We start from the raw sequence: 26583 nt of genomic DNA, 5'->3' as shown, positions 1-26583 counted from the left end.
TCTCTCTCTCTCTCTCTCTCTCTCTCTCACGCTTTTTCTCTTTCTCGAGCGTCGAGTGTCACCGTATGGCTTGCCTTTCCGTTCCTTTCGATAAGCCACCATCATTCTTTGGCTTTTCTTTTCTGCACTTCATCGATCGATCGTCCCCGGTGACTTGGACGACCAAAAGCGAGACCAAACGAGACCGAGACCGAAACCGAGACCGACGTATGCACTCGCATTGGCTCTCCTGTATGGTGATGGTGGTGCTTGTGTGCCATTCCGGTGATAATGCGGCACCGCACCGGGCATTGGGTTCGGATGAATGACGTGAATGGCATGGTGGTGATGGGTGGGAGGGCGAGTGTGCGGTGCGTTTGCCTTTTGGCTGGTGCATTGCTGGCTGGCTGGCTGGCTGGCTGGATGTGGCTGGCTGTGGCCATGCCCTGGTGCCTTTTCATGCTCGACGTGCCCCGAGTGCACGTCACGATTCGATACCGATGTGATGTATGCGTCTGTGTGTGTGTGTATGTGTGTGCTTCTCTCTCTCTCTCTCTCTTTCTCTCTCTTTTGCACTCTCATGTAGCAAAGCATATGCACTGACATCTACTACGGGAGAGGGGATGGGAAAGAAAATTGGAAAAAGTGAGAGCATTATATTTACCATAAATCCATCCATCCACACACACACACAGCTCACGCAAAGCGTCGGATCGTTCACATAGGTGGAAGGCATTCGAGCTTGAAACAGCTTCTTCCGACCAAACGACCACACCGTTGGCGTCAAGCATGGAGAAAGGGAGAGAGAGTGAGAGAGAGAGAGAGAGAGTGATAGAAAGAGAGAGAGAGAGAGAGCACCAACCTGATAGCCTTAGCCAATATGATAACGTCGTTACCGGGTACGTCGTACGAGCGAAAGCATTAAGAGCTGCTGCTGCTACTTTCGGTGCTTGAGAATGGTGCAAATAAGTAGGTCGTTCGTTGGACCGGAAGGCGAAGGGCATCGTCATAGTTTATGTGCTGCTCCCCCCCTACCTTTTACCACATAAATTTTATGTTGATGTATTTCAAAAGCACCACCACCACCACCAGCAGCAGCAGCAGTAGGAGGCTTTTTACATTTGAAGGATCAAAAACTTCCACTGCCACTGGGGAAATGTTGTTTTCGTGGTTCAATCACGTATTTCATCGTCTCCTGAGCGTCCAACCAGCTAATGGCTCAACATCAACCCTGGCTGGCACCCAGGTACCAACTACCCCCTTCCCGGCTGGTAATAGCACTCAACTTTCAAATTCACAAACCCCTACCCGTTATTTGGCATTCAAAAATGTATCCATACTCGTGCGTTGCGCACCAAAGTTGCTTAATTAAAACATACCGAACGCACACCGGCCCCAATGATGCGCCAGGTTGGGGAGGTTGTACTAATTGGATTATGAGTTCAACGACATGACGGTTCGCTCGGTTAATAAAAGAACTATTACTTTCATCAAATTGAAATTGTGGACGGCCCGCTAGCGGACAACGTACCATGTGCGCGTGTGTGTCCCAGGGACACACTTACAAACTATCTGTGCGTGCGTGAGGAAGGATGCGGTGCTTAAGAAAGGAGGGAAGGTTTCAGGTGAGACAGCCTTAAGGGGTCTTCGAGACAGCCTTGATCCAGCCTGATGCTCGAAGGTATTTGAAAGCGCCGAAGCAACATATATATACGTATGCATAAAGACTTAGCCTCAGGGTTGTCCTTATTGAGGGATTAAAATGTTCAACCGGAACACTCCTTGAGCATTGGCCGTTGGTTTGTTTGAACGCGTGTGTGTTGGTGTGTGTGTGTGTGATTAAGGCACCTGAACCCGTCTTCTGTTTGGCTCGTTAGTCGAACGTCTTTAGAGCATCAAGAGAGATACGAAGACCCTCGGTCAAGGGCCCTAGAAGGCGACCGTCACGCTGTATATGATTTTGAAACGTGAGCTACCAATGTCTGTGGTGGTGGTGGTGTTGGTGCTTCTGCTGCTGCTGATGTGGTTTAATTACTGAAAACCGGTCCCTGTCAACCATACGTCCGTGGACCCTTTTTCGGTAAAACCATGAAAAGCCTACGCGCCCTACCCTAACGAGTACCACGAAACCCCCGTCCGTGGAACCTTCACTGTGGCTGAAAAGGATACGCGACCGTACGGACCGGCCGTCACCGGTGTCCATTTTGCGCCGGCCAAACACACACACACGCACACCGTCATGCACGCACACCACAACAAGCGGGATCTACGGTCGCGTTCGCGTAGATGTCACATTCCCTTCCATTTCATTAAAACAAACAACACAGCGGACACACAGCGCCAAGGATATGCGCGAGGATCAACCTCCTACCCCGCTCACAGGGAGGGATGGGGGTTGCTGATGTTCACCGCAGTCCACCACACCACAGAGACAGACCCCCAACGGCGCGCGCGCGCGTGTGTGTGTTCTCGCGATCGTTTCTGTTCTCGAGCGAACGTTGTACAACGACAACGGCTGGGAAAGGGGATGAAAGGAGGTGCGGTTGCAAACGGAACATTTGCGTGTCCGGGGTGTTGGGGTTGAATTCTGATCCTCCTCCTCCTCTCCCCTCTCACCATCTCTTTATCCTTCTCCACCTCCACCTCGCCGGGAAATGGTGCTTCGCAAAGTGGTTTGTTTGGAATTTTCGCATAATTTATAAATATGCATGAAAAGCTTTCAGTGCCGGCGTCATTCAACCTCATTTGAATGCGTCGACGGCGACGACAACGACGTCGGTGGTGGTGGTGGCCACGGTACAAGGTGAACAGTGGCACCTTTTGGAGGTCCTTTGCAGGGTATATCGTACGCACGAGTGAGCGAGCGAACGAGCGAGCAAGAGAGAGCACAGCAGGTTAGACAGCGGAGTGTCACGGATTGGTTAAGGGGTTTTTGTCGTGCTCGCGAGCTGCAGTGTGTCCCTCGAAGGGGGGTGAGGGGAAACCCGGGGAAAATTAATGCCATTTTCACGCACCGTCTCCGCACCGCAGCCCTATTGCACCGGTAAGGGTTCGGTTCGGTACCGGTTCGGTTGGTTTGGTTGGTCAATTTGGTGCGTTTGGTGTGACTTCGACTCCCCGGTGCGGTGTCTGGACTGATTTGGTGGTTTTTTGTCGCTGGTGGAAGGGAAGAGGAAGAGGGTGTACCATCTCCCTCCCCCCACAAAATCTCGAGAACGGGGATGGGAACATTTTTGGAAGCTCGGGGAAATTATACAAACGAATATGAGTGGAAAATTTCACACACACACACACAAACACAATGACAGGCGGTACCGACGGGAGTTAAAATTATGCTCGATGCAAAGTAGTTTCTGATGTTGAAATGTGGGTTCGACCTTCGGTGCCTTCCCCATCCTCTGATCATCATCCGCCGGAGTAGAGCGTTACGGAGCGGATTTTGTGTGGGAATAATTCGGGGAAACGAACCTTTACCATCACGTTGATCACGTTTGCGCTACGACTGGAAAGCGTCAGTCTGACGTTGTTCGATAGGGAACGTAGGATTCTGTGTATAGTATGAGAGGCGCTGGAATTCACGGAAAAATCCTCTCTGCCTCTGCGGATATGTACCTGTACCGTTTGTGCATTGCGCATCATTATGTCCCAGCATTATGAAGGCAGGATATGCGATGACATTCCTACGGATTGTTGTTGGGATAAAGTCGCTGTTATCAAGGTGCTTGGCAAAGCGGGAAAGAGTAAGCGAAGTTCCGGGGTTCCAAGCACACGCTACTTGCCCTTTTTCTTGAGTATGTTTTCCTGGGATTTTCCTAGCACCAGTAATCCTGGTGGTGTTGACTAGTTAAGAATGATGTTATGCGCCCTTTATAAATCGCTCCCTAAATGCTGTTTTCTTATGAAAACATTTTAATTTAGCGTTTCAAGTCAACAAATACTGCATTTGGAGGATCCCATTTTGAATAGTATCGACTATATCGTTTGCCAGGAAACTATTAGTAGGTTTTTCCCATTTATCATAGGATTCCAATGATTTTTTTTAACATTGTATTTGTTTCTACATCGGCAGGACCCGTTTTAAATAGACGAAAGCATCGCTCGTATGTCGCATGTTCGAATGCGTTAGTTCACAACAAGTAGACTAAGAGCTTTTTAATGTTTATCGAAAAGTGATGCTGTACAATAATGAAATGATTTCTTTTTTTTACTAGAAGAAATGAGTCATAAAGATGCACACATACAAAATTCCTAAACTTGGAATGTTCAAAACAAATTACTAGAAATTGCGTCTTTTTATTTCTGTCGATTAAGGGTTGTTTTTTAGTTGCGGGCGGGATATTACGGGCGAGGCTGTATTTATTAGGATAGAGCATAGATGGACAGGCATTTCCTCCTGTCGGTTCCCTTGTCGATTATAGATAAGTCGCCTTATCGATTATAGATATTTGCAAAATTTAAATTAGTAACTTTTAAACGTAAACGCTTAATAATCCGGATCTTGCATTCCATTCCTTCACGTCGTCTAGCGCATTACAGTGTTTGCAGGGTATTAAGTTATAAAAATGTCTTAATATCCCTGCACGAATCATAACTGACAACATCAAAACACTCTTTAAGTGCTTTCGTTTCTTTATTTATTTGTCATTTATTTAGTTTGCTGTAAAATTCATTGGAAAACTACTCAAGTAACTTCAATCGAAAACGGTACTTCAATGTCTTCCAACTCACTTTCACACCCATCTGCTCGCTCTCCTTCTCCTTCTGGCGCTCTCAATGCTCTCAACTGTCGGTATTTGACCACTTAATTACCTTAATCAAAAGGCAGCCCGCTACCGAAATGCCAATAAAACCAAAAACCGATTCCACCGCATCGGGTGGGGTGATGGCTGGGTGGTGATGAAGACGCTCGTTCGCTCGCTTTACTACCCGAGGCTACACGCCTTTCAACGGCAACCCCTTCTCACCCAGGAAAACGGCCAGCAAAACGACGGCGTGGTGGTCTCGATTGTTGTTTTATGAACTCTATACATCCTAGAGAGTAAACCGGCACACACTAAAATGCCATTCGATGGCGTTGAATGGCACTTACACTACCACCACCACCACAAACATCCGAAAGCCATCACCACCCTTTACCGGGGATGAGGGTTTCGTGCTTTTAAGGGTGATGAGTAAATCGAATCGAAAAAAAAAACGAAGCAGAAAAAGAGGACGAAGAAAGAACTGCGGCAACCCTTTCGGCTATCGCTAGCCCCCGCTACCCGGGGGAGGGAGTTAAAATCCAAGGATGAGAGGAGTAGTTTCCGGTGGAAGGAGTTGCAGCGTCCGGCAGGCAATGAAAGTGTCCATATTTATGTCAACGTTCTCTTATTGATGGCCTTATTTAAGTGGCCTGCCACAGATGATGCCGATCCGGGAGGGGGGAGCGAAAAAGCACCCTTGGCCTCACTCCCCCATCCCTCGTCCCCAAGAGGCCACCCTCGGGGTTGCAATTTCACTTTTAAGGATTGGCTCCACCATTGGTGACACCATCGGGTGCTGCCCTGAACAGTATGTCCTGATGATCGATCGATGAAAACCGGCCTCTTTCCCTTGCTCTCTCTTCCGCTCTCTTCCGCTTTCTCTCTCTCTCTCTCTCTTCCTCCGTCTCTTTACCTGACCTATCAACCTCCCCGGAACCGTCGACCGATTGCATCCCGGAAATGGGGTTTTCTCGAGAGCTCGCTTTCGATCGCTCTCGGTCTCTCCTTCCAACCAGCCCGGCCAGCCCGGCCAGCCCGGCCAGCCCGGCCAGCTAGCTTTTCGGGACATCCGGACCACCGGCGGAACGGTTGATGTATCGGTTTGTTAGATCGACCGACTCCGACTCCGACTCCGGCTATCGCATCCGGTTTGACGTTTGGCTACGGTGCTACTCCCTTTCTGCTCCTTTCACTCACGTGTGCGCCTGCACGTGTGTGTGTGTGTGTGCTTGATGATTTATTGAAGGCATTTGAAATTCTAATGTAAATTGAAAATCTGCCCTCCCCCCCACCCTCTTTGGCACACTCCCCTCCTCCCCCTCTATAGTCGATGCGATTTCCTCTTCGAAAAAGCTTCGAGGCGACTCTCGACCGACGTTCGACGTCTCTGTACGTCTGTACTTGCGGCTCTGTACGACGACACTCTCACCGAGTAGGATGATGATATTGCAATCAACCTCACACCGCTCCTCACCACCATTCCCTTTTCCGCTCTTCACTCCACTCCTCACAAACCAACTCGCTCGAGATAGATCGATCGATGCTCACAAGATGCGCTCGCAGCTCGTGCTCTCGTGCACGGTTGCCCTTCGTTTCCGAATTGTCGGCGGCGACTGCGGCGGCAGCACATATCATTGTTCTAAAGCAGAATCGGACACAAGCCCCGGTGGGAAACGGCCAAGCCAAGCACGCCAAGGGAACACATTTTTATCTCTTCCTCGTTCCATTCTCCTGCCCCTTTTGAGTACTGCCTTCGCTTCTGTTCGAAGGACGCTTCGTTGGATGCGTGCAGGAAGGAACACACACACACACACACACACACACACACACACACACACACAACGAGGTAGACAGACGCGCAGCGCAGAATGCAATTTTCCATGAGCTTAATAATGCTCTCCAGATGATACTATTACGTACGGCTTAATGCTGTTACTGTTGGCCGATGTCTAGGCTGCGAGCAGAGAGAAAACTTTCATGCTCACGACGACCGAACGGACGGTCTCGACTGGTGCCAAAGCCAAGGAAGGATAGCCAGGCGGCGGGACCGATTGCGCCCCCCTCGTTCCCATAGATCGAATGTCACATTTTGCCATTCTTCTCCCCTCGCTGCAGCCTGCAGCAACCGGTGCACCGTTGGCTTACCGAGATCGAACGGATCGCCAGACAACGCACCGGAAGCTGCATCAGGGAAGTGCACCAGTACCAAGCCAAGGGACACTCTGGCACCGTCACCGACCGGCAGCAGCAGCAGCAGCAGACATTGGGATCGAAAATCGAACCGAAAAGTTGCTGCCTGCCGGTGATGATGCTGGCTTTGCTTGCTGGTGGGATTTTTGGTGGCCGATGCCGATGGCCGTTTTGGGGTGCAGGAGGAGGAGGAGGAGAATGAATACGATTCGATTACCCGATGATTCCCGGTGGTGCATCCCTTCCTCCTCATGCAAGGGTAGAAGTTTCCGGTTGCCGGAGAACGGAGCTGCAGCAACGGAAACGGCAACGGCCGTTCCGTTCATCGTTGTCGGGCCGCGTACCTTCCCGAAGGCCACGGGCGAAACGATGAAGCAAAAGTTTCTGTCTTTCCTGGAATAGCGAATCCCCCCCCCCTTCCTTCTCGGAATCATCCCTCTACCCTCTCCCCGACGGAAAACGGAGCGTCTGCTCGGTCGAACTACCGAACTGTGAGCATCGTCAACGTCAACGGCATTGATTATTACGGTAGCCAAGCATTCCCCGGTGGCGATACTCCTGTGTTGTGTGCGCGCAGGAAGCGGAAATGTGTGTGTGTCTCTAGGACTTACGAAGAGGAGGGGTAGCTTTCATGTTATTTCTGATCCTTTCGGACGATGTCAAAACACGGAACACGGATCCAACCCTCCCCCGTGGGGGATTCATATGGTGGAGAAATAATAATAGAAGAAAAGGAATGGAAAATGCCACGTTTTCCAATTTTCACGTTCGTTTGCATGCGATATCTCGGGACCTCGCCGGGAGTTACGGGATTGGGACGCTTCGGATTTTGGCGTTCCTTTTTGGCTTCCTTCAGGATTTGATTTCCATTCGCAGCGAAGGTTCTAAGGTGTGCAAGGATTGGCCAAGGAGCTGACAATGCGAACGGCGTGTATGAGTGTGTTAGTGGGGTTCATTTGAAAGGAAGAACCATCTCATACTGCCAGGGGGATGAATGATAAAATTTAGGGTGTCTAGAGGATGAGAATGAATCATACCGTAACCGTCTTATTGTGTTTACTTAACATATCAAAATCTCAATTTCAACTACTTCAAACAATGTATTTGGTTCGTGGTTCGTACCGAAACTCGTAACCCTAATCGATAAACGGTATTAGATTTAAACTGATTTGTAGTTGATGGCAAGTAGAGCAGATGATGAGTAAGTCCCCAGTTCTAGGATTATTGCATTGATAAGCGAATTCTAATGATTGTAGTATTTACTTTCAATCGCTTGTGACATTTTGTAGATCTAACTGTTCCTTTGACGGCTCGATTGGACATGGATTGTAGGTTAATCTTTTGTTGAGTTAGTTTATGTGAACATAAACGCGCTAGACATTCATTTACTTAATTTAATGAAACTAGAATACTCAAATGGATATATCTGTGTAAGTGTGAATCAAATGAACCGCTCAATGTTCAATCATTCTTTGTATTCTCTTCTATGATTTGGTTTTCACAAACTTTGTATGGACTAGAAATAGTTTGTAAATGTTAAGCTAAAGATTAAAATTTCACTTTTCACTTTTTCATTCATCATAACTATTAAGAATTTTCAGAAACATTGTGCTCTGGTGCAGTATGGTTTAAACAAATACATGTTTACCATTGAGGTATTTTTTCTAATAACTGTGTTGAAACGTGGTGTTCGCCAAACAATCTTCTATGCGTATTTACGTATCTTATTCCAACTGCACAATACCTTGTGATTTTTGTCTGATTGAAACTCCGGTAAAGTATTTGAAAAAGCCTCTGGTACAAAATTGTCGAACCGGAAAAATGAGCGCATCACCTGAAGGCCTTATCACGGTGATCCCTCTTCACATTGCGATCACGGTGCACCGTAAAGTATAAACTGTTTAAATAAAGTCATGACAAAAATACAATCTCAATCACTTCCTCCTTCAAACCGTATCGTCAACGAGAAATGGAGTAGGGGGGAGGGGCGGGCTTCCCAATTGTTTTTTGTGAAAACGGAAAGTTTTCTCGCATCTCGAGTGCCGGCACCAAACAAGAAAGGGGAACGGGCGAGTATTTGCAATGTTACACAAATATTGACTCCACGGACCAGCCTCATGACCTCGCGCGGGTGACCGGTTCAAGTGATCGTAAAACTTACCAGCGCGGCCCCCCTCCCGAAGACGAACCGAAGTGCAGTTTAAAGTTTGGAGTGAAATAGATTTCGAGCTTCGGAAAGTTGCCATAAAACACTGGGAAAGAAACCATAAACCCAGGGCCGTTGTGCCGCCAAGATTTAAGCATTTACGTCGCAGCAGCATTGGCTGAAAAAAAGTGAAGAAAACGAAGCGAAAAAAGGAAAAGAAAGTTGGCCAACCACTACTTCCCCCATTGCCCCCTTTTTCTGGACTGGCGGTTTTTCCTAGCCCGTTCGGGGTTCAGGGGCGCGAGCGTGAGCATCAAACTTTCCCAATAAACTTCGGCGCACAAGGCAGTAAACAAACAATAATAAGCACACTTCCGGTGAAGAAAGGAATGAGGATGGCGTGGGAAGGTGCGGAGTGCTGTAGTTGATGAATCCCATCACCATTGCCCCTATCTTGGTTCGCTTCCGTTCCGTTTCCTTTCCAGTACGCTGCTCGGTTTTATCTTTGAGCTTTGGCACTCAATACGATAAGATGATTGCGAAGCTTCGCTTCTTCTTTGTTTTTTTTTGTTTTTGTTCATCTTGTTTGCCGGCGCGATTGTCTTCTTTACGATTGACGTTCACCGAAACCGGCAAGATGACACTCTCTGGCTCCGGTTGGTGCTGGCCGTTGGAATTGTTTCACTTCACTATCCCATCTCAGCATCTGGCTCGCGCTGATGCGGGAACGCGATAGTCCATCCCTTCCATCGTTGATGCACTTTGCGATCTCTCTTCTATGTTGCTGTGTTGGCATTGTCGCATCATTCCATCACGAAACACACACAAACACACACACAGACACACACAGCGTTCGACGTAAACAATGTCAGGAGTAAGTCAACAAAGACGCAACACTCCATCCTCAGCCTGGCATGGCCAGGGGGGCTATAACTTTGAAGTTAAAGTAAGTTTTCTCGATTTAATCCACGGCTTCGTTACGGAGCGTTCTGGCCCGTCCGAAGGGATGATGCTAGCGGTGACCGGAAGTTTTCCCGGGATTTGTCGCATCGCACAGAGCATCAGAGAGCAACGAGCACAACGGAATGGCGAACAGCGAAGCAGTCGCGCCACGGTTCGAAACAATTCATTAGTGTGTCCGAGTGTTTTTTGGGGGGGGACCGGTCAAAGGCGGCGGTGTTGCCGATTGGTTTTTTGGCTCTGCGTTGCTACGACGACGGCCACGACCACGACCACGACGATGGTGACCGTTTGGTTTGCTCTCTGATCTGATCAAATGCTTTGGAATTTATTTTCCATTACAGTTCATCACGGAACATCAACGGTCGACTCTCGGCTGGAGGGAGAGAGAGAGCATTGAAAAAAAAAACTCCACCAACAGTTTCACAATCGTGCTCCGATGGTGTTGCCATGGTTTTTTTTGTTTATTCGTTTTCCCTTTTTGTTACGGCCACTGTCCGCGTACCGTCGATTTCGCGCAGTCTTCCTCAAAGGGGGAAGAGGGTGAGTTTGTCCATCCTGTTCCTGAAGCAGCAAAACGGGAGTTTTCTTTTCACTTCCTCCCGATTTTTTTTTGTCAGCTGCTGCTTCTGCCCGGTTCGAAAAATGATTGAGCACACACACACACACACACAACTCAACAACCGATTGCAGGAAGCAGGGAATGAAAACCATCCCCTAGCATTTGGGGGTTTGCAGGGGAATTCAACATCGATATCCTCGTTTCGTCCTTTCGCTGGTTTCGGTGAACGGACAGAGACACAAACACACACACAATAGCACACAAACGCACACAAACGCTGCGTGTTTGAGTTCCGGTTTGAGAAAGTAAACCACTCCGCAACCACCACCGGGCGCGTCTTCGCTCTTCATTCCCTTACCGCTTTTTGAGGATATGTTTCGCCACACAACGGACCGGACCGAAGAGAAGAAGGACAGTCGGTCGGTCGGTCGGTCGGTTGGTTGGTTGTGGCGTGTTTACCGAGAATTTAGTTCGGTTGCGATTATTTATTCTGTCATCCGTTTGTTGTTTGCCATTTTATTTCCCTCGTTCCACTACGGAGAACGCATCCTCACCTTGCCCGGGGACTGGTACCTCGTTTCTCGTTCGAATAACCAAAAAGGACAAAACACTTTGTCAAGAGGCACGATACAGAGCGTGGTGTGGCGTGGCGAGCGATGCCGAATGTTTGTTGACGAATCGCTCCAACGCTCCTGTCGTTGGTTTAACGGTAGCAGCAGCCGGTTGGTTTGCTCGATCGCCAAACAACATCTCAACATTTGTCGCGCGCGAGCGCCAGTGAAGTGATCACATCCCGGAAGCGATCGTTTGACGGTCGTTGTTTATCGTTTCACACTAAACCCAGCGGACAACCAGCGTGATATGCGTTGAAATCGGAACCTACCATGTCCGGACCACACCCCCCTTAAATCCTAGGGGTTGAAGGAAGTGAAAGCGAAAGAGCACGAGAACCAACCGGTACATAAAACTTTTTTTTTTGCTGGCCGGTCCGTCATCGACAAGACGGTGGAATCGAACCAACAAAATCCATCGGTAAACATACCGAAACATCCCCCGGGGGAGGGCTTAAGGGGTGAAGGCAACCAGGCGCCTCCATCGTCGGTCCATGGCGAGTAATTTGTTTATCGCATTACCGCTGGCAGTAAAATTAGTCAGTTGCATGTCGTGACGCAGTTCCATCTACATCTGCGAAGTAAGTCAAAACCCGGAACGACTCCTATCGAGCGTCTGGTGACAGAGAGCGAGAGGGAGAGAGAGAGAGACGCGCTCCCTGGCGCATTGCATGCTTGAGCCCGTTTGAGCCGGAAAAAGAATTTCCGTGGTAGAAAAGAAAAAAGAAGAAAAAAAACAACATCCCAAAAAGCGCTGGTTGTTGGCGAAACAAATCATAATCCTGGCGACCTAAATGCTGGCCACTGGGGTGTAGGTGGTGGTGGTGGTGCTGTTCGTGCGCCCCTGACTCTGACAATGCGGCATCAATGTTCGTTACTTCCTCGCGCGGGCTTTCGTTTCCAGTTTCGAGTTTCTTACAACATTTGCTCGCCAGCTCTCACAACGCTCACCCGGCATAAAACCGTCACTGATTTATGAGGAGCGCAGGAGCGCTTTGGAATTAATTTGTCATAAAACAAATTAGAAGCCGGTACAAATTTATCGACAGCGGCGCGCAGACAACGGTGTTGTGTTCGGTCGCCAGCAGCGCGTTTTTCACTTTTTCCTGTTGCCGTTCCCGTTCCTCCTGGCGATCGATCGAATGACCGTGTTCGCCGTAGCGAAGACGGAGGGGGCGAGGAGGATAGTGATGGTGGTTCGAGATAAATTAATTGTTTATCGTTAAGCGTTGTTTTATCAATTTTCGTTTCGTTGTTTCTGTGTGCTGGGAAAGGAAGAGAAAAGAGAGAGAGAGAGAGAGAGAGAGAGAGAGAGAGAGAGAGAGAGCTTGGCGTGATTGTGAAACGGGATTGGACGCGAATGATGATGATTACTGATGACGTCTTCGTGTTCGTTGGATTTGTTCCCGTGTTCTGTTCGTCACGTTGTACACGTTGAACGTCATGTCAATTGCAGAGTGATGTTGGAGTTCAAGGGGGGACACGGGTTTTGAAATACTCCGAAATCTATAGCATTGTTGGTAAGATTGGGATCTATTGTGCAATAATTGTGATGAATGAATTAATTTAATATCTAAACAAGAAATGAGACAACGTTTTTCACTAAACTGATTGCAATATTTAACATCTTGTGGCATCTTTATTCATATCTATGATTGCCCAGAATAGAATTTCATTGGTTTGTTACTTGTTGATTCCGTTGTAAAACTATGTTCCAGGCTTTAGAAAATATTTATAATGATTTCTGCATTTTCACTTGATTTTCTTGATAAACATTCTGTTTATGACAAGAAAGAGGATTTATGTGGCATTTATTTTGCAAAAAGTGAAAGACTTACATGATAGAGAGTACGTCAATTGATGTGAACTGATCGTTTATTACGATAAAATTGACAGAAATTCATCACCTCTGTTAACTCTTATTTCAAATATTAAACAGGGTGATGATAATGTAGCCTCTCCCTCGTGTTTTACTCATTTTGATTAGTCCATTAATTTTTGTATTAGTTTTTGAGCATTGCAACAGGAGTAGGTTGCAATAGCGAAGGTTTTTTTGTTGGTCCACTAAATGGAGTTATTCTCCAACCCCATTGGTACTAACCAAATGCAATATAGGCTGCCAAGTTATTATTCAATTTGCTACCAAATGGAAGTAATAAGTATGCACGAGATAACATGTGCACAAGACTGAGACCATTTTGTGCACATGTTTTTCATTAAGAAACGACATTCATCGCGCTAATGGAACGCATCGTTATGCCATCCACAAAAGGATATCCCACGAATCGGGGGGAGGCTGCTGTCGCATGAATGAACGCATGTTCCTCAAATGAAGCTCAGCAACATCTTGATTTAATACCTTCAACACCTGCATACGAGTGTGTGAGTGTGGTCGGGCTATTGACAAACGAACCAGCAAATCGACGCACTGGACCACGAGACCAGTACCAGCACCCCTTGCCCCCCTCACCGGAACAGGAAGAAAGGGACCACAATAATGGAGGACCAGAGGGTAAATGGCGCGTTCGGGTACACCAAAAACCAGTACAATGTGTCAGCGTCAGAGTGTCGTGCATCGCGACGTGCCGTGGTCGTCCAGCGGTCTCACTGTGACCGTCACTGGAGCACTGGACCCTGTGGATGTGGCGTGGGTGGGGTGCGCGTGCGCCCATTGGCAGCAGCAGCAGCAGCGGCGGTTCCTTTTTTTATTATTTATGATTCCATGCGCGTGGCACACCACGACCACCTCCACCAGGCAGCCTAGCATTATCGAATAATAATGATGATGTTAATGTTCAAAACATAAATTTTCGTTTATTTTCCGCCCAGTTTATCAATAACCCATTTTCGGGTTGCGCGTCACCCCCGCGCTCTGTCGGTGTGGGTGTGTGGCCTTTGCTTAACCCCGGAATTCTGCGCTCTCTCTCTCGTTTTGTGCGTGTGTGAAGGGTGCGCTTAATGACGTGCCGTTGGGCCAGGATAGCTCGAAGAGCCCCCCCGTCTGCCGGGTTGTTTCCGGGTGCAAGGACCTTAATCGAACATCGTGTCCGCTGGGGGCCACAGTGACACAGCCGAAATATTCGAAATGAAGCATTTCTGGCAGAGAGAGAGACAGGGAGGGAGATAAAAAGAGAATAAAGAGTGAGAGAGAAGGCGCGTACGTACCACTGCAATCGAGCAACGAGAAAAAGCACATTTTTTGGTTGGTGTAGGGGTAGAGGGTGCTCCCTTCCGCAACCCCCCGACAACACCATGGCGCCGAGTGCGGCGAGCTTAATGAAAGGGACCGACCGACGCACACAAACGTATAAATCAGCGGTCACCACGCCATAAACGCCATAAAGCTGTCAATGCAAGTGGTCGCGATAGCCCGGGGTCGACCCCAGGGGGGGGGGGGGGGGGGTTGCACTCCGCCCATAGCAGCATCACTGGCAGCAGGGGGCAACGCGTTAAGCGAAAACGATCACTACTGCATCCCCTGGTTGGTGGTGGGATGCGACCTCCGGGAACTTCTTAATTTCCACAAACGAGTTTTGCCCCAAATTGCAGTTTGCGAGCCGCTGTTTTGCACCCCCCCCCCCCGCCACCCCTCATCCCTCATCCCCCACCCCTTGCAACACTTTGCGGTGCACGCTGCTGCTGTTGATGATGATGATGGCGACGGCGAGGACGTGATGACGGTGCACGTGCGCTGTGTCCGTACGATGCTGCTCCTAATGGCTCCATGGGTGGATGTCACGGGCTTTTTGGTGGCAACGAACATTAGCCCCCGCACGTTACAGACGTTTGTGGTGCGTTGTTTTCCTCGGGTCCGCGAGGACCGGGAAGCAAGTGATCGTTAATAGATTCATTAACGATAACATCGTCGATCGAAATGAAACTTCCGCGACCAGCGCCAGCGGTGTTGTTGGCGCAAGCCATTAAGTGAGAGGAGGACCATTGGGGGAGGGGGTACGGTGGGTACGAAGCGGGGCCAATCCAATTTCCTTCTTACGCCGTGTTTCTCCGGGAGCACATTACAAGCGGTTTTCAGGGACCTTGGCCCGGGGGGAATAGCGCAAACAAACAAACAGAAAACAAAACAACCAACAACTGGAAAAAAATCCCGGGGCGCCTCTGAGAACGATGTGGAGGAGATGTCAAGCGGAGCAACCGGGAGGTCAGTGTTAATTACAGCCCGAAAGTAAAAATCATTATCATTAGCGAAGCGGTCGCTAGCTACTGCTGTTCTGACCAATGGACCTTCCCAATATGTGCGGCACCATTTTCCAATGCCACCGTCAGAGGCACTGAGACACAAGAAGAGCATAGAACAGCAAAAAGAAGAAGTGTTTTGGGAGACTCCCGCCCAAACGGAAGCAGCAAAACGGGCGAAGGAAGAAGAAGCAAGAGCTGGCCTTAATTATAGTTACTATTCAAATCAGCGCCCGGAGGCAACGGTGGCGGTGGCGGTGACGGCGGTGGCGCTGGCGTGGCCGGAACGTTAAATGTGTTTATCGGCGACAGAGCCGCCATTTTGGAGGAAGAACTTTTGCGCAGAACGTGTTGGTGGTGTGGTTTTGGTTTGGTTCGCTGCTGGTAATGACGAGTCGTTCGCGCGTTCGCCGCCACTAATGAGGGAGTGGACGATTGCCGTCCACAAAAACTAGTCCCCCCCGCGGGGGGGAGGGAACTCGCAGCCCTGAGGACTATGTCGTGAGTCTTCTGCCGGTTTTTTTGCTGCTTCTTTTTCTTGGAACCCTCACACAGGTTGACAGACTGCGTTGGCGAGGAATATCCGAGGCAAAAGTAAGTCAAACTAGGTGTGGCCAGGGCCAGGCGTTCTTGCGTGAGGTAGGCATGTCTCATTAGGACATCAAAAAGACGCTCCCGTTTCGAGGCGTCGGAACCTTCCTTTGCCTTTGGTGTATTGACTTTCGGCGCTGGAAAAGGACATTCAGATCAGCTCTTAATGAGATTGATGATCCACAAGGAGGCCCGAAGAAGACGCACAAGAAGAGAAGCGAACGCACCATTAAGGTGCTATTGAGACATTTCAATCAAACTGTTATGACATCGGCCAGGACAGGTGGCACCTCTTGTGTGTCTATTACTGTCCTCCACAGCACCATTAGCAGCAGCAGCAGCAAATATGGCGACTGACACCATTTCTAGGCTAGTCCATCCTGAATCCGCCGAGACCGAGGAATCGTTCATTATTTCCGTTCCGTGAAGTGGAAATGGTTTTTCCTGAAACCAAAAAAGAGACCAAAACATACACAAATCACACGGGCTTTCGTTTTTTGGGTTTCGGTTTCGGATGAACTGCCAATCAAACAATTATGGTTTTCATCGGACCCAGAGGCTGGCTGGCTGGCAGGCAGGCTGGCCAAATGGCAACATCAAACGAATTGAAATTCCGACGAATTTTGTTGCAACAACCATAGCAAAAGGCAGTCAGCAGAGAGAGGACATTTTCGCCGTGCAGTCCTATTTTTACCGCTTCGAGGTGGCCAAAGATCACTTTTGGTGTTGTTTGCTTTAGAAGCGCTCTTGTAGTTTTACAAGAAATGGCGTAACTAGATTGGTGTCTCGTGGTTTCATTTCATGCCGGACCTTTGCCTTTGAAAGCCTTCTTTTTATGCCGCATCTGTTATCGGGAGTGTTCTACTTGGTTAAAGTGTAACCAATATCATTCGTAGAGTGCTCCCAAATATAGTCCGATGGCGACGAGTTCAAGGGGAAAAAAAAATCAGAATCATTTTTCGCTGAAAGTAAATGGAGAGCATGGTCTAGTCTTTAGAGTGACATGGACGGCCACAAAAAAAAATAGTGCTGTAGACGAGTACAAGAGAAGTACAGTTTGAGGACACCTTAAGATTCACTCTCAAAGATAGTTCAAGAGCCAATAACGACGTTTCCCGACGGTTTGATACCATGAAAATCATTAAAGAGATATCAGAAAAGGTTGCGCGAAGAGATTTCGTTTCATGATTGCAAATTTCTAGGTAATAATAAGAATCAGGACCATTGGAACCAGTGGTCATTCGACACAGTGAAACGAATCCTCTGCGAAAGTTATGTTGCATATGTTCTGAGTTGTACTAGGGGTCGTGTAATGTATGCAGCTGTCGAAACCCGTAAAATATGTAAATTGAACATCCCATTGATAACAGTTAATCCGCGTGCTTCAGTTAGTTGACAATTTTTACCAGATTACATAGTACTGTGGTGTGTTCGTCATATATTGTTTTGTAGATAGATACATTCAAATTATTTTGGTTTCACTTATTTACATCCGATATTTACTGACTACATAGAATGGTATCAATATCAATCGCCTCCACATTGTTTCCAAATCTGTGGAAGATTTAATTTAATCACAAACGAACACAATTACATTCGCATTTCAACACCCCAACCCTGTGAAAAACAGCATAAATGCTTCAAACAGGTCATTAATGAGGCAGGTTGCATCTGTGTTCAATCGCAGGCTAGACATTTGGCAAAAATGGAAACATCCGATAAAGCACTTCGATTCGAAACATGCTGCACATAATGGGTTTCGAACCGGAACTCGGCTTTGGCACAGCATTGATACTTTTACCCTAATTGAACTCATGCACATCTCCCTCCCACTTCACACACACACCGCGCCCATGCTTTCCTCCTCGTTTGCGGTCTTGAGTAATGGCGTCCGTGCGGTTTGCTGCGAGCCTCTTGTGTGTTTGAATGAATTTATTCAAATTAAATTGATTGAACCTCCTCTTGCTGCGGACACATTGATCGCGCGTACAGGCCGAGTACGAGAGTCGCGACCGTCGGCCACAGCGAGCAGGATCGAGTTAAGGACCTTCCACTCACTAGTAGCTAGCTCTCTCACACACACACACAATGGTTGTTCACGAGAGAGGATTGGTCGAGAACTGGCTGTGCTGGCTATGTTGCAATAATGTTGCGTCCCCCGGCTCCCCAACCAAACTCGAGACCATCGCAGAAACCGTACGCTGGAGATGAAATAATAATGGTGGTCCAGTAATTTAGCGGCTTTGGCTCGTAATGATGCCGATGGTGGTGGTGGTGGTGGTGGTGGCTTGGCAATGGTTTGCGGTCGATGTTCGCCTCGCTATCGAGGTCTGCCGGCAACAGTTATTAATCTACGGTGGTGGTGATGGTGGCGACGACGACGACGGCGGCGATCTGTGGCATTCGTGAGTGGGTTTGATGTAGCTGCTGGTTGTGCTACTGCTGCTGCTGCTGCTGCTGCTGCTGGAGTGGTATCGCCACAGCACTAGCCGAAGCCCACTTGTGCCCGTAGATTGACTTTGGATTCGGCATCAGAACTGCAACCGGAAGTTCCGGTTCAAGTGGTGGTTCCAACGCTACGAGCACCACCTTCCTCCCTCCCTTCCTCTCTCCTTCCCTTCTTGAGATGTTCGTCACGCACTCGAGCTCGAGCTGTTGATGTAGGACCAGACGGAAATCGGAAATGGGAATCATACGGAGCAAGTTTTGCGGCCAACCAGCGCCATTCTCACCGCCGCCGCTGCTGCTGCTACTGCTGGTGGTGGTGGTGGTCTTGTAGTGAGCTGCTAGTGAGCGGCTAGAAATTTAATTAATATTGGAACTTATGAATAACCGTCTGCGCTGTATGTGTGCTCGTATGCGTCGATGTGTTTGTGTGCGTGTTTTGTGGTGGTAAGGCGAGGCTGCTTTTGGCAGGCCTGGTATATTTCCACCCGGTAGCCACCGGGCTACCTTAAAGCTCGAACTTTAGAAATTAAACTTTGCTCCCATAATGTGACTTCCTTACTTGGCTGCCTTGCGCTGCCTTACTGATTACTTCGTTCGCTCCAGGGCGTCTGCCACGAAAGGTTGGTTGGTGGCATGGTGGTGGTGCAGGTCGAACACGAACGCCGTGCCCGATAAGTTGATTTCGCGCCGGAGGTAATTCACTTATTTTGACAACCAACAAGTTCTTGCGGTCTCGGAGTGGGCGTGTGGGTTTTTGGGCTTTTACATGTTCACTGTAACATTGCGGAAACAATAGACAATAGGAACAGGAACAGAATGAACCGCTTCGAGGCTTTCAGCGATCCTGCAGTCGGCAACTTTCAAACCAACGAACAGTTTCGTAAACTTATCGTGAATTAATACAAAGAAAGCTAACATCTTGTGTTGTGTTGTTGTGGTGCTATACAGCATCGAATGTGTTATGATTTCAATGAAATAACAATCAATTCAAATGATTTATGGTACCTGGCATTGATTTGGAAAAACGTTGCTGCAGGTAGTAACATATAACTTACAGAACTAAGTAGCGGATGGCCTTATGCAATGTATTTGAATACTTTTCTACATTAATTGTTGAAATAATTAACGAGAGTATAGTTAGTATCAGATTCACTGGGAATGTTTTACTGATCGAGATGCTTCTATATGAAACATGCTCTTGTTTATATTTATAGTCAGTATTATGCTGCATACATTTTACGATAGCTCCAAGATGCGCATCCATTGTATCTTAATATAAATATTGTAGTTTTAAACAAGTTAAGAAGTTTGCTGGTCCGTTAAAATCAATCCTCTATATTATAAAATTAAGTAATGAAGAGAATTTAGGTTTTCAACAATATATCGATAAAAAAATTCGAATGATATAAAAGGAGTATGAAACATGTTTGCTATTGGAGTTGAATGAACTTCACATTTTAAAAAAAGTGTATCCATTACCTGAGCAGATGATGAATAACGTATTACCATATTCAAAAGTGATTCAAAACACAATAATGGGGACTGGTACCCGCCTCTTTCCATTTCAATATTAACGGAAACGGCTTTAACTCTGCCATTTCCTTTATTGCGTCTTAACCTCGTGACCAATCATGCGAGAACCTTCAATCTCTTCCATCTTTTACATATCTGCTCACGAACGGCACATATCGTAGCATTGCGCGCGACTAGATAAGATAGACTCGCATCACACAAATCTTGTGGAGTTCAAAGACAGCGAAAGACTGGCCTGGCTCATCAATCAGCCCGAACCCTGAAACCGGGCACCGGGATGCAGTGATTCAGTTTGTCAACCACCGGGAACGCCTGCACCATACCAAGTAGCTCCCATCCTCGGCTATCCTCCTCCTCCTGCTGCTGCTGCTGCTGCTGCTACTGACTGTGAATTTGGCGCTCACTTGTTGGGAAAACTCCCTGACTCCCCGTGCCGGAAGGAAATTCATAACGTGTAAACATAAATCTAGATAGCAATTAAGCCGGCAATAAAATCAAAACGATAAACGGAATGGCTAAGCACAGAGAGCCCCAGAGAGCCCCGGGAATGTGTGTGAGAGCAAGCCACCCTTTGCTGCTGCTCTGGTCCCCCCCTCCCGTGGGAATCGCAGACCAGACGAGCAGACGGCACCGTTCGTTGCGGTTGAGTAAACACACACACAACATACCTGATGCTTAGTTAGTGCGTGCGCGTGTGTATGCGTGTGAATAAATAAAGACTTTTCAGCTTCACTGAGCCGTGCCTGACTCTCACACGAGCACTGGACGAGGATGGTGGTGTAGTTGGTGGCACAGGATGTTGTGAAGTACTTTGTGGCCAATCCGGGGGGGTGGTTGGTCGTCGTCGTCGTCGTCGTGGTCGACCACGTACGAATCGCTGCAACACGGTTTCAGGCTTCGGTTAGGCCATTCCGGAAGTGGCTCCTGGCTGCACACACACAAGCACACGAGCACACGGGCCTGCTGCTAACTAGACCCCGGCGAGTACTTGTGCAGCAGTGAATCGACCCGGAAACCGAACCCTTCCGTGAGCCATAAATTGCGCATTGGCTTGGATGCGGCTGCGGCTGGGCTCGTACCCGGAGCACTGGCCGGAAAAGGCATCGGTAAGCCATTCTGCGGTCATGTTAGACGCCGTTCGACGCCTTATTGCCCGGGTTTACTGTTGCAACTTTACGACTGCAGGCCGCCCCGCACCGCATCGACCTGCCAGCGGCCCAAACCCACCAAATACACGACGCTCTCTCTCACACACACACGCACAGAGCCGTGTGCTGACTGTCTGTATATCCACCCGCAGCAGCAGCAGCAGCAGCAGCAGTAATCGCTGCAGAGATATGCAAAGGAATCTCGGCTTCTACTCGGTGATGCCAGTTGCCAGAGAATGCCTGGGACGCGGATGTCGATTTGACATTCATATTTCTCGGGGAATGTGTTCCACCGCCACCGGGTCCCCGGTGTGACAGTGTTTGTGGTAGCTAATTTATTAAATTATCGGCCCTTTTGGGGGAGGGTGTGCCGGTGACAGTCTAAAAAGCGAAGGGTTTATTGACGTGCGGACTGGTTGGTATGGGTTATGGATTTGATTTTAATATCCAACGCACACCGCATACCAGAGGAATGTAGGCCTTTCGGGTGAGGTTGGTGAAGGGAACGACGTGACATGAGGTCCATCACCGCATCTCGCGATCATTCGCACGCTATCGGCTGCACCGTTACATCCCCGTGGGGCGGAATCGAATCGGATCTTTTTTGTGTAATCAATAAACCGGGGCAGATGCATCCGGGATTCGGGATCCGTGGCCCTGCAAGCCAGCGCTATCGGGGTATGATTGATTTGAAAGGTATGCGACGTGTGATTGATCGGCATGCTTGCCGATGACGACGGTATTGCCTGACGCTCCTCCTCCATCGCAATTAATTGCGCAAACGGGGGGGCGAATGTGCGAGGAATGTGTTGTTGTTGCGTGAATTGCGCGAAATGATCAATACCGTTCAGGCAGACAGCACGATTCGACATTACTTTTTGCCCTATAACGGTCGAACGGTCGATGATTCCGAGGAATCATCAAAGCTTTGTTTAAAGCCGGTTTGCGGAAAACGGAAAAGCGTGACCGCGTTCCAAATGGACTCAGTGGAATTGAGTGAAGAGGAATTGATTTACAATTTGGAATTGAACAGGAATTCTGTAAGGTTCGAGGTATAGAATTCACTTCGCTGAAGGTACGCAGAATACACCATTGTTAAACGCAAATCGCTTATCGTTAAATGGTTGTAATGCCGACCGACTGGCTATGTGGCTCAATTTGACAATCAAAATGGTTATATGACGGAACAAATGGGGTTTTAATTCATCCAATCATCAATCCATTTCATCCAATTCATCAGAAGTTTGACAGAAGTTCAAGGGAACTTGACATCCGGAATGAAAAAAAAAGATTGAATGAAATCCAATCCTTCCCATTTTCCAAGCTGCAAGCCCTTCTATGAATAAATATTCTCTGCATAGTTATAGCCGTGCAACAGAAAATCTGAAATGAAATGAAATGCCATTTTGACAGGTTCTTAGCGATAACATTGCAATCGTGTACCGGTAGTCCTTTTTGGGCCTTGCATTATTCCTGCTGTTTCTTTCTTGAACTCATGAACTATTCGTCCGTCCATTTCTGTCATCAGCCTTTATGCCAGTGACAGATGCAGGTGTGAGAATTGCGACTTGCACTGTCACTGTCTTTTTCGATTATTCTTCACTTATTCCCGGAATCCCGTCGCGTCGCTGTAAATGTCAATCGTCGGCTAACAGGCGAGCGATCAAACCATCATTCACATACCTTCTATCTAACTCCTTTCTCTTTTTTCTATCTTTCCTCCACAGCCTCAACTATCTGATCTTTGGCCTGCGCTCGGTATGGTTTCATGCGACGAATGTCGCGCTGCATGCCGCCGCCACCGTGCTGTTCACGCGCGTCTGCCTTACGGTCGCGGGCCTTCGAAGGAACTTTGCCATCCTCGCCGGCATCCTGTTCGCCGTTCATCCGATACACACCGAAGCGGTAAGTCGTAGTCCGTGTCCGTCCGAGACACAAACACACACACAGTGGCCACACTGTCTCTGTGGTGGATCTTTGAAGCATCGAAGCTGCACCTAACCAAAGTCAAAAGCATTGAGCATCGAGACAACCCAACGTCCCATTCCGCCCGGAAGCGGAATGAGTTAAACGAAACTTCCGAACCACAACACGCCATTATGTGAGTGCAGAGACAGCGCTGCATCTTGTGTGTGTGTGTGTGTGTGTGTGTGTGTGTGTGTGTGTGTGTGTGTGTGTGTGTGTGTGTGTGTGTGTGTGTGTGTGTGTGTGTGTGTGTGAAAGCATGTTCTCCAAACATGGTTCGTTGCCTTTCCGCCTTGCTGTTCCGGATACCGATGTTATTTCAGCGTCATCGGGCTGTCGGATCTTTGTGCGATCGTTTCACTTGCCACGGAGCGGGGATTCGGTTTTTGGGAGTGGGACGTCCAGAGAGGACGGGCTGGCAACGCGACAATACTACAACTTCCGGGGCTTGGCTTGTGCTGGCCGTATTGTGCTGGTCCTCGAATTCCACTCGACAAAAGTTATGCAAAATCTCGAGCACGAGCGCGAGCTCTTACTAAGATGCTCAAGGTAAGGAATGACGAACCGAGCGTACACCGATGGGAAGGCACGCAGCACGTCCCCGAGGAGGAATAGAGCCTGGCATGCAAAGTACAATTGTGACGAGACCGAGACCCAGACCAACCGACCAACCGTGGCCTCGAGAACGTGCAACACTCAGCACCACTGAGGACAACACACAACAACAGAAGCAAGCTTCCTGGGTGGAAGGGTGGAAACTCCTTGCTGGCTTGGTCAGCACCAACTCGAGGTGGCGAATGTGAAAACATGTGATACCGGGAAGGAAGAAGGGATGGAGTTTAACATTTTTTTTGCTCTCCGCTTTCGCTCGTACATATTGTGTGAAACAAATGAAAAATTGTCGCTCACAGCTGTCCCGGTTGTCCTGCTGCTGTGCTGTCCGACACGTGTGCTCCCGGCCGAACGGTACCGGAATGTTATGCGCTCCGGTTTTTTGACCACCGGTTTGACCGGTTTCGCTTGTTTGTCGGAGGTGCAACCCTTTCTCCGTCCGTCAAAACCATCCACCCAACTGGGGCGAGGGGGTTTTGCTCCATCGTCAGCGCCACTGCTCTCTAGTGTATGTGTGTGCAGTGTGGTGTGCTGAGCGCCAGCCAGACATCGTACCAAAGCAATGTTTTGGGACCCTACCAGGGGCCGGAGTTTTTGGTGGTGGTCAGTTTATTGCATATGCTGGCCAGGGGGCGGGCTGGAGTCGAGGAATGGGTTTCAATATAGTAGCTACCAGCCTCCCCGGGGAATCCGGGGTAACAAGCAGGCGTCCACCGTGTGTGTGTGTTGTGTTATGTTGAGCAAAATACGAAAAAACTTTCCACCGGATGCTCTGCACCTTGTATGTGTGCGTGTGTGTGTGCATGCATGTGTGCTAATCAACGGACCAGCGCACCGTACGGTGACGGTCCTTGGGTCAGTCATTCCAGCCAGCCAGCCAGCCAGCCAGCCAGCCAAAAACGCTATGTTTTATGAGCGTTTTTACCACCGTGCATCACAAACATCGAAAGGCTACGAGCAGGGTTTGCAGGGTGCAAGGGTGGAAGAGCGGCATTGGTGGACGAAAGCATATAATCTGCCAGTGGCCAAATTACTTCATAAATGATGAATAAAGTGTCCATTTTTTATGGAGACAAAAACGGAATTGCTCCAGCCTGTACACTACCTCTACGCTTGACTCTATGCCTGTGTTTGTGGCGAGCAGCAGCAGCAGCAGCATCAGTTTGTTTGTTGAAATATGTAAAAGCAACGAGCCGGAATTGCTGGATGAACCGGAGCCGGAGAACGGGGTGCCTATTTGCTTTTGTTCGAGCATTTCATTAGATCGGCCAGGCCGCCATTTTTGTGATCCGATCCGAGTAGCCGCGGCCTGCGATGTTTCGCGTTGCATTCGACATGATGACGATATTTTGAGTTTGACGGCGCGATGCCGCCATATTAGTTTATCTTTTGCGTTATAAAGAGGCTTTCTAAATTCATGAGTCATCCTGTGATGGCGGCCATTGCGTGTGATTTGACCGCACATATTGGATTTACTTTTCCAACCTGTTATTGCTCTACTCACGGAGCGCATCAAAGTGTGCCTTTTTTATTGAGTCCCACGATGACGTAAGGGGATGAAAGTGGTTTTTTACAAAAAAAAAAACCATCACGGACCATCAGCTCGCTGTACGCCAAATGAAGAATTAATAATCCATTGCAACAGGATGCAATAGATACCTGCCTTAACATGCATCACACGAAAACGAAACACTTAATCTCCTCCCCTTCCCTAGGGCGTTGTGTGCCTCGTTACTTTACTCTGCTCCACGTTCTTTCTCTTTTCCGACAGGAACTTCTCGTACCCCGAAAGTCATCCCATCGGAAGACCAATCAATATTCAAAACTTTTCTCTTCCAAGCCCCATTTTGCTTTCATCCCTCGACGTTCATCCCTTAAATAGATTGGTGGTTTGCTAGAGGACTCGAGGTCCAACCTCCCCAAGACTTCCACTCTTCCGAAGTCCCGAGTGATTGAGATCGATCTTCGCAAGATGTGACAGTGTCCTTGACTGAGAGAGAAAGAGAGGAGAGAAAAAGAGCGAGCACTCGTACGGTGGGGTGCACCGGAAGTGAAGGCAATCCCCCTGTGTTTGACTAGCTTGTGTTCTCCTGTCTGGTGGAGAGTCCTCTGTCCTCAATCCCCACAGTTATTGCTTTGCTTAAAACTATCCTCGCCAAAACGGGTTCTCGCATCCTTTGACACTTGGTACTCGACGCTGTCAAACCCCTTTTACACTCACACTCACACACACACACACACAAACCAGTCGAAGGTCCTTACATTTCGGAATTTTGCTGGAGAAAATGCCATCCCTTATCTACGGTCCGGGTGTGGTTGTTCCAGTCTTTCCCAAACTTCTCGCTCGGATCAATACTCGAACTCACTCAGGGGGGTTGCAGGACGAAGGTTGCGAGGGCATGTCACTTCCGGTTGAGGTCATCGGCAAGTGTTCGTCGGGCACCGTCGGCGAAGATCGATCGATCGATCGGTCGAGGAGTGCAGCTTACGGTTAATAGCTACCAGCACCCCGTGACCGATCTCTGATCCACACCCCATCGCTTCATCACCCCTATTGACTTCCTCTTGGCTTGTGTCTCGTCTCGTCTCGTCTTCTGCTCGCTGGACCATCGCTTATCGATCGTTCCAATTGACAAGTTAAATGCCGAACAGTAGCCGAACCAGCACATCGTCCTTCACACGGCGTCCCACGTGCCAACGTCGTTCGTGGTTGTGTTTGTTCCTTTTTTCTCCCCCACCATCCCCTTTTGTTGGTCGGAATCAGTGACATCGATTATCCGGAACCCATGGTTACCCACACACACACAGACTGGTGTGTGTGTGTATGTGTCTGACTCGACCAACGAACCGAATTCCGGAATCAAGGAATGGAAAAGGGTAGTTTCCACCCCCCCTGGGTGGG

General features: G+C 48.6%; 1 protein-coding gene across 1 annotated transcript in view; it reads left to right on the top strand.

Moving 5' to 3' along the window:
* The window catches only part of LOC125954062 (protein O-mannosyl-transferase TMTC1-like), a 73458-nt gene that overhangs the window by 3714 nt on the left and 43161 nt on the right, over positions 1 to 26583 (top strand). The window contains exon 2 of the mRNA XM_049684052.1: positions 22832 to 23009. Within this exon, the coding sequence (XP_049540009.1) occupies positions 22832 to 23009 (178 nt within the window). The remainder of the gene's footprint in view (positions 1 to 22831; positions 23010 to 26583) is intronic.

The sequence above is a fragment of the Anopheles darlingi genome, chromosome 3 (genome assembly GCF_943734745.1).
Source record: "Anopheles darlingi chromosome 3, idAnoDarlMG_H_01, whole genome shotgun sequence".
NCBI classification, from domain to species: Eukaryota; Metazoa; Arthropoda; class Insecta; order Diptera; family Culicidae; genus Anopheles; species Anopheles darlingi.
This window is presented reverse-complemented; position numbering and strand designations above follow the sequence as displayed.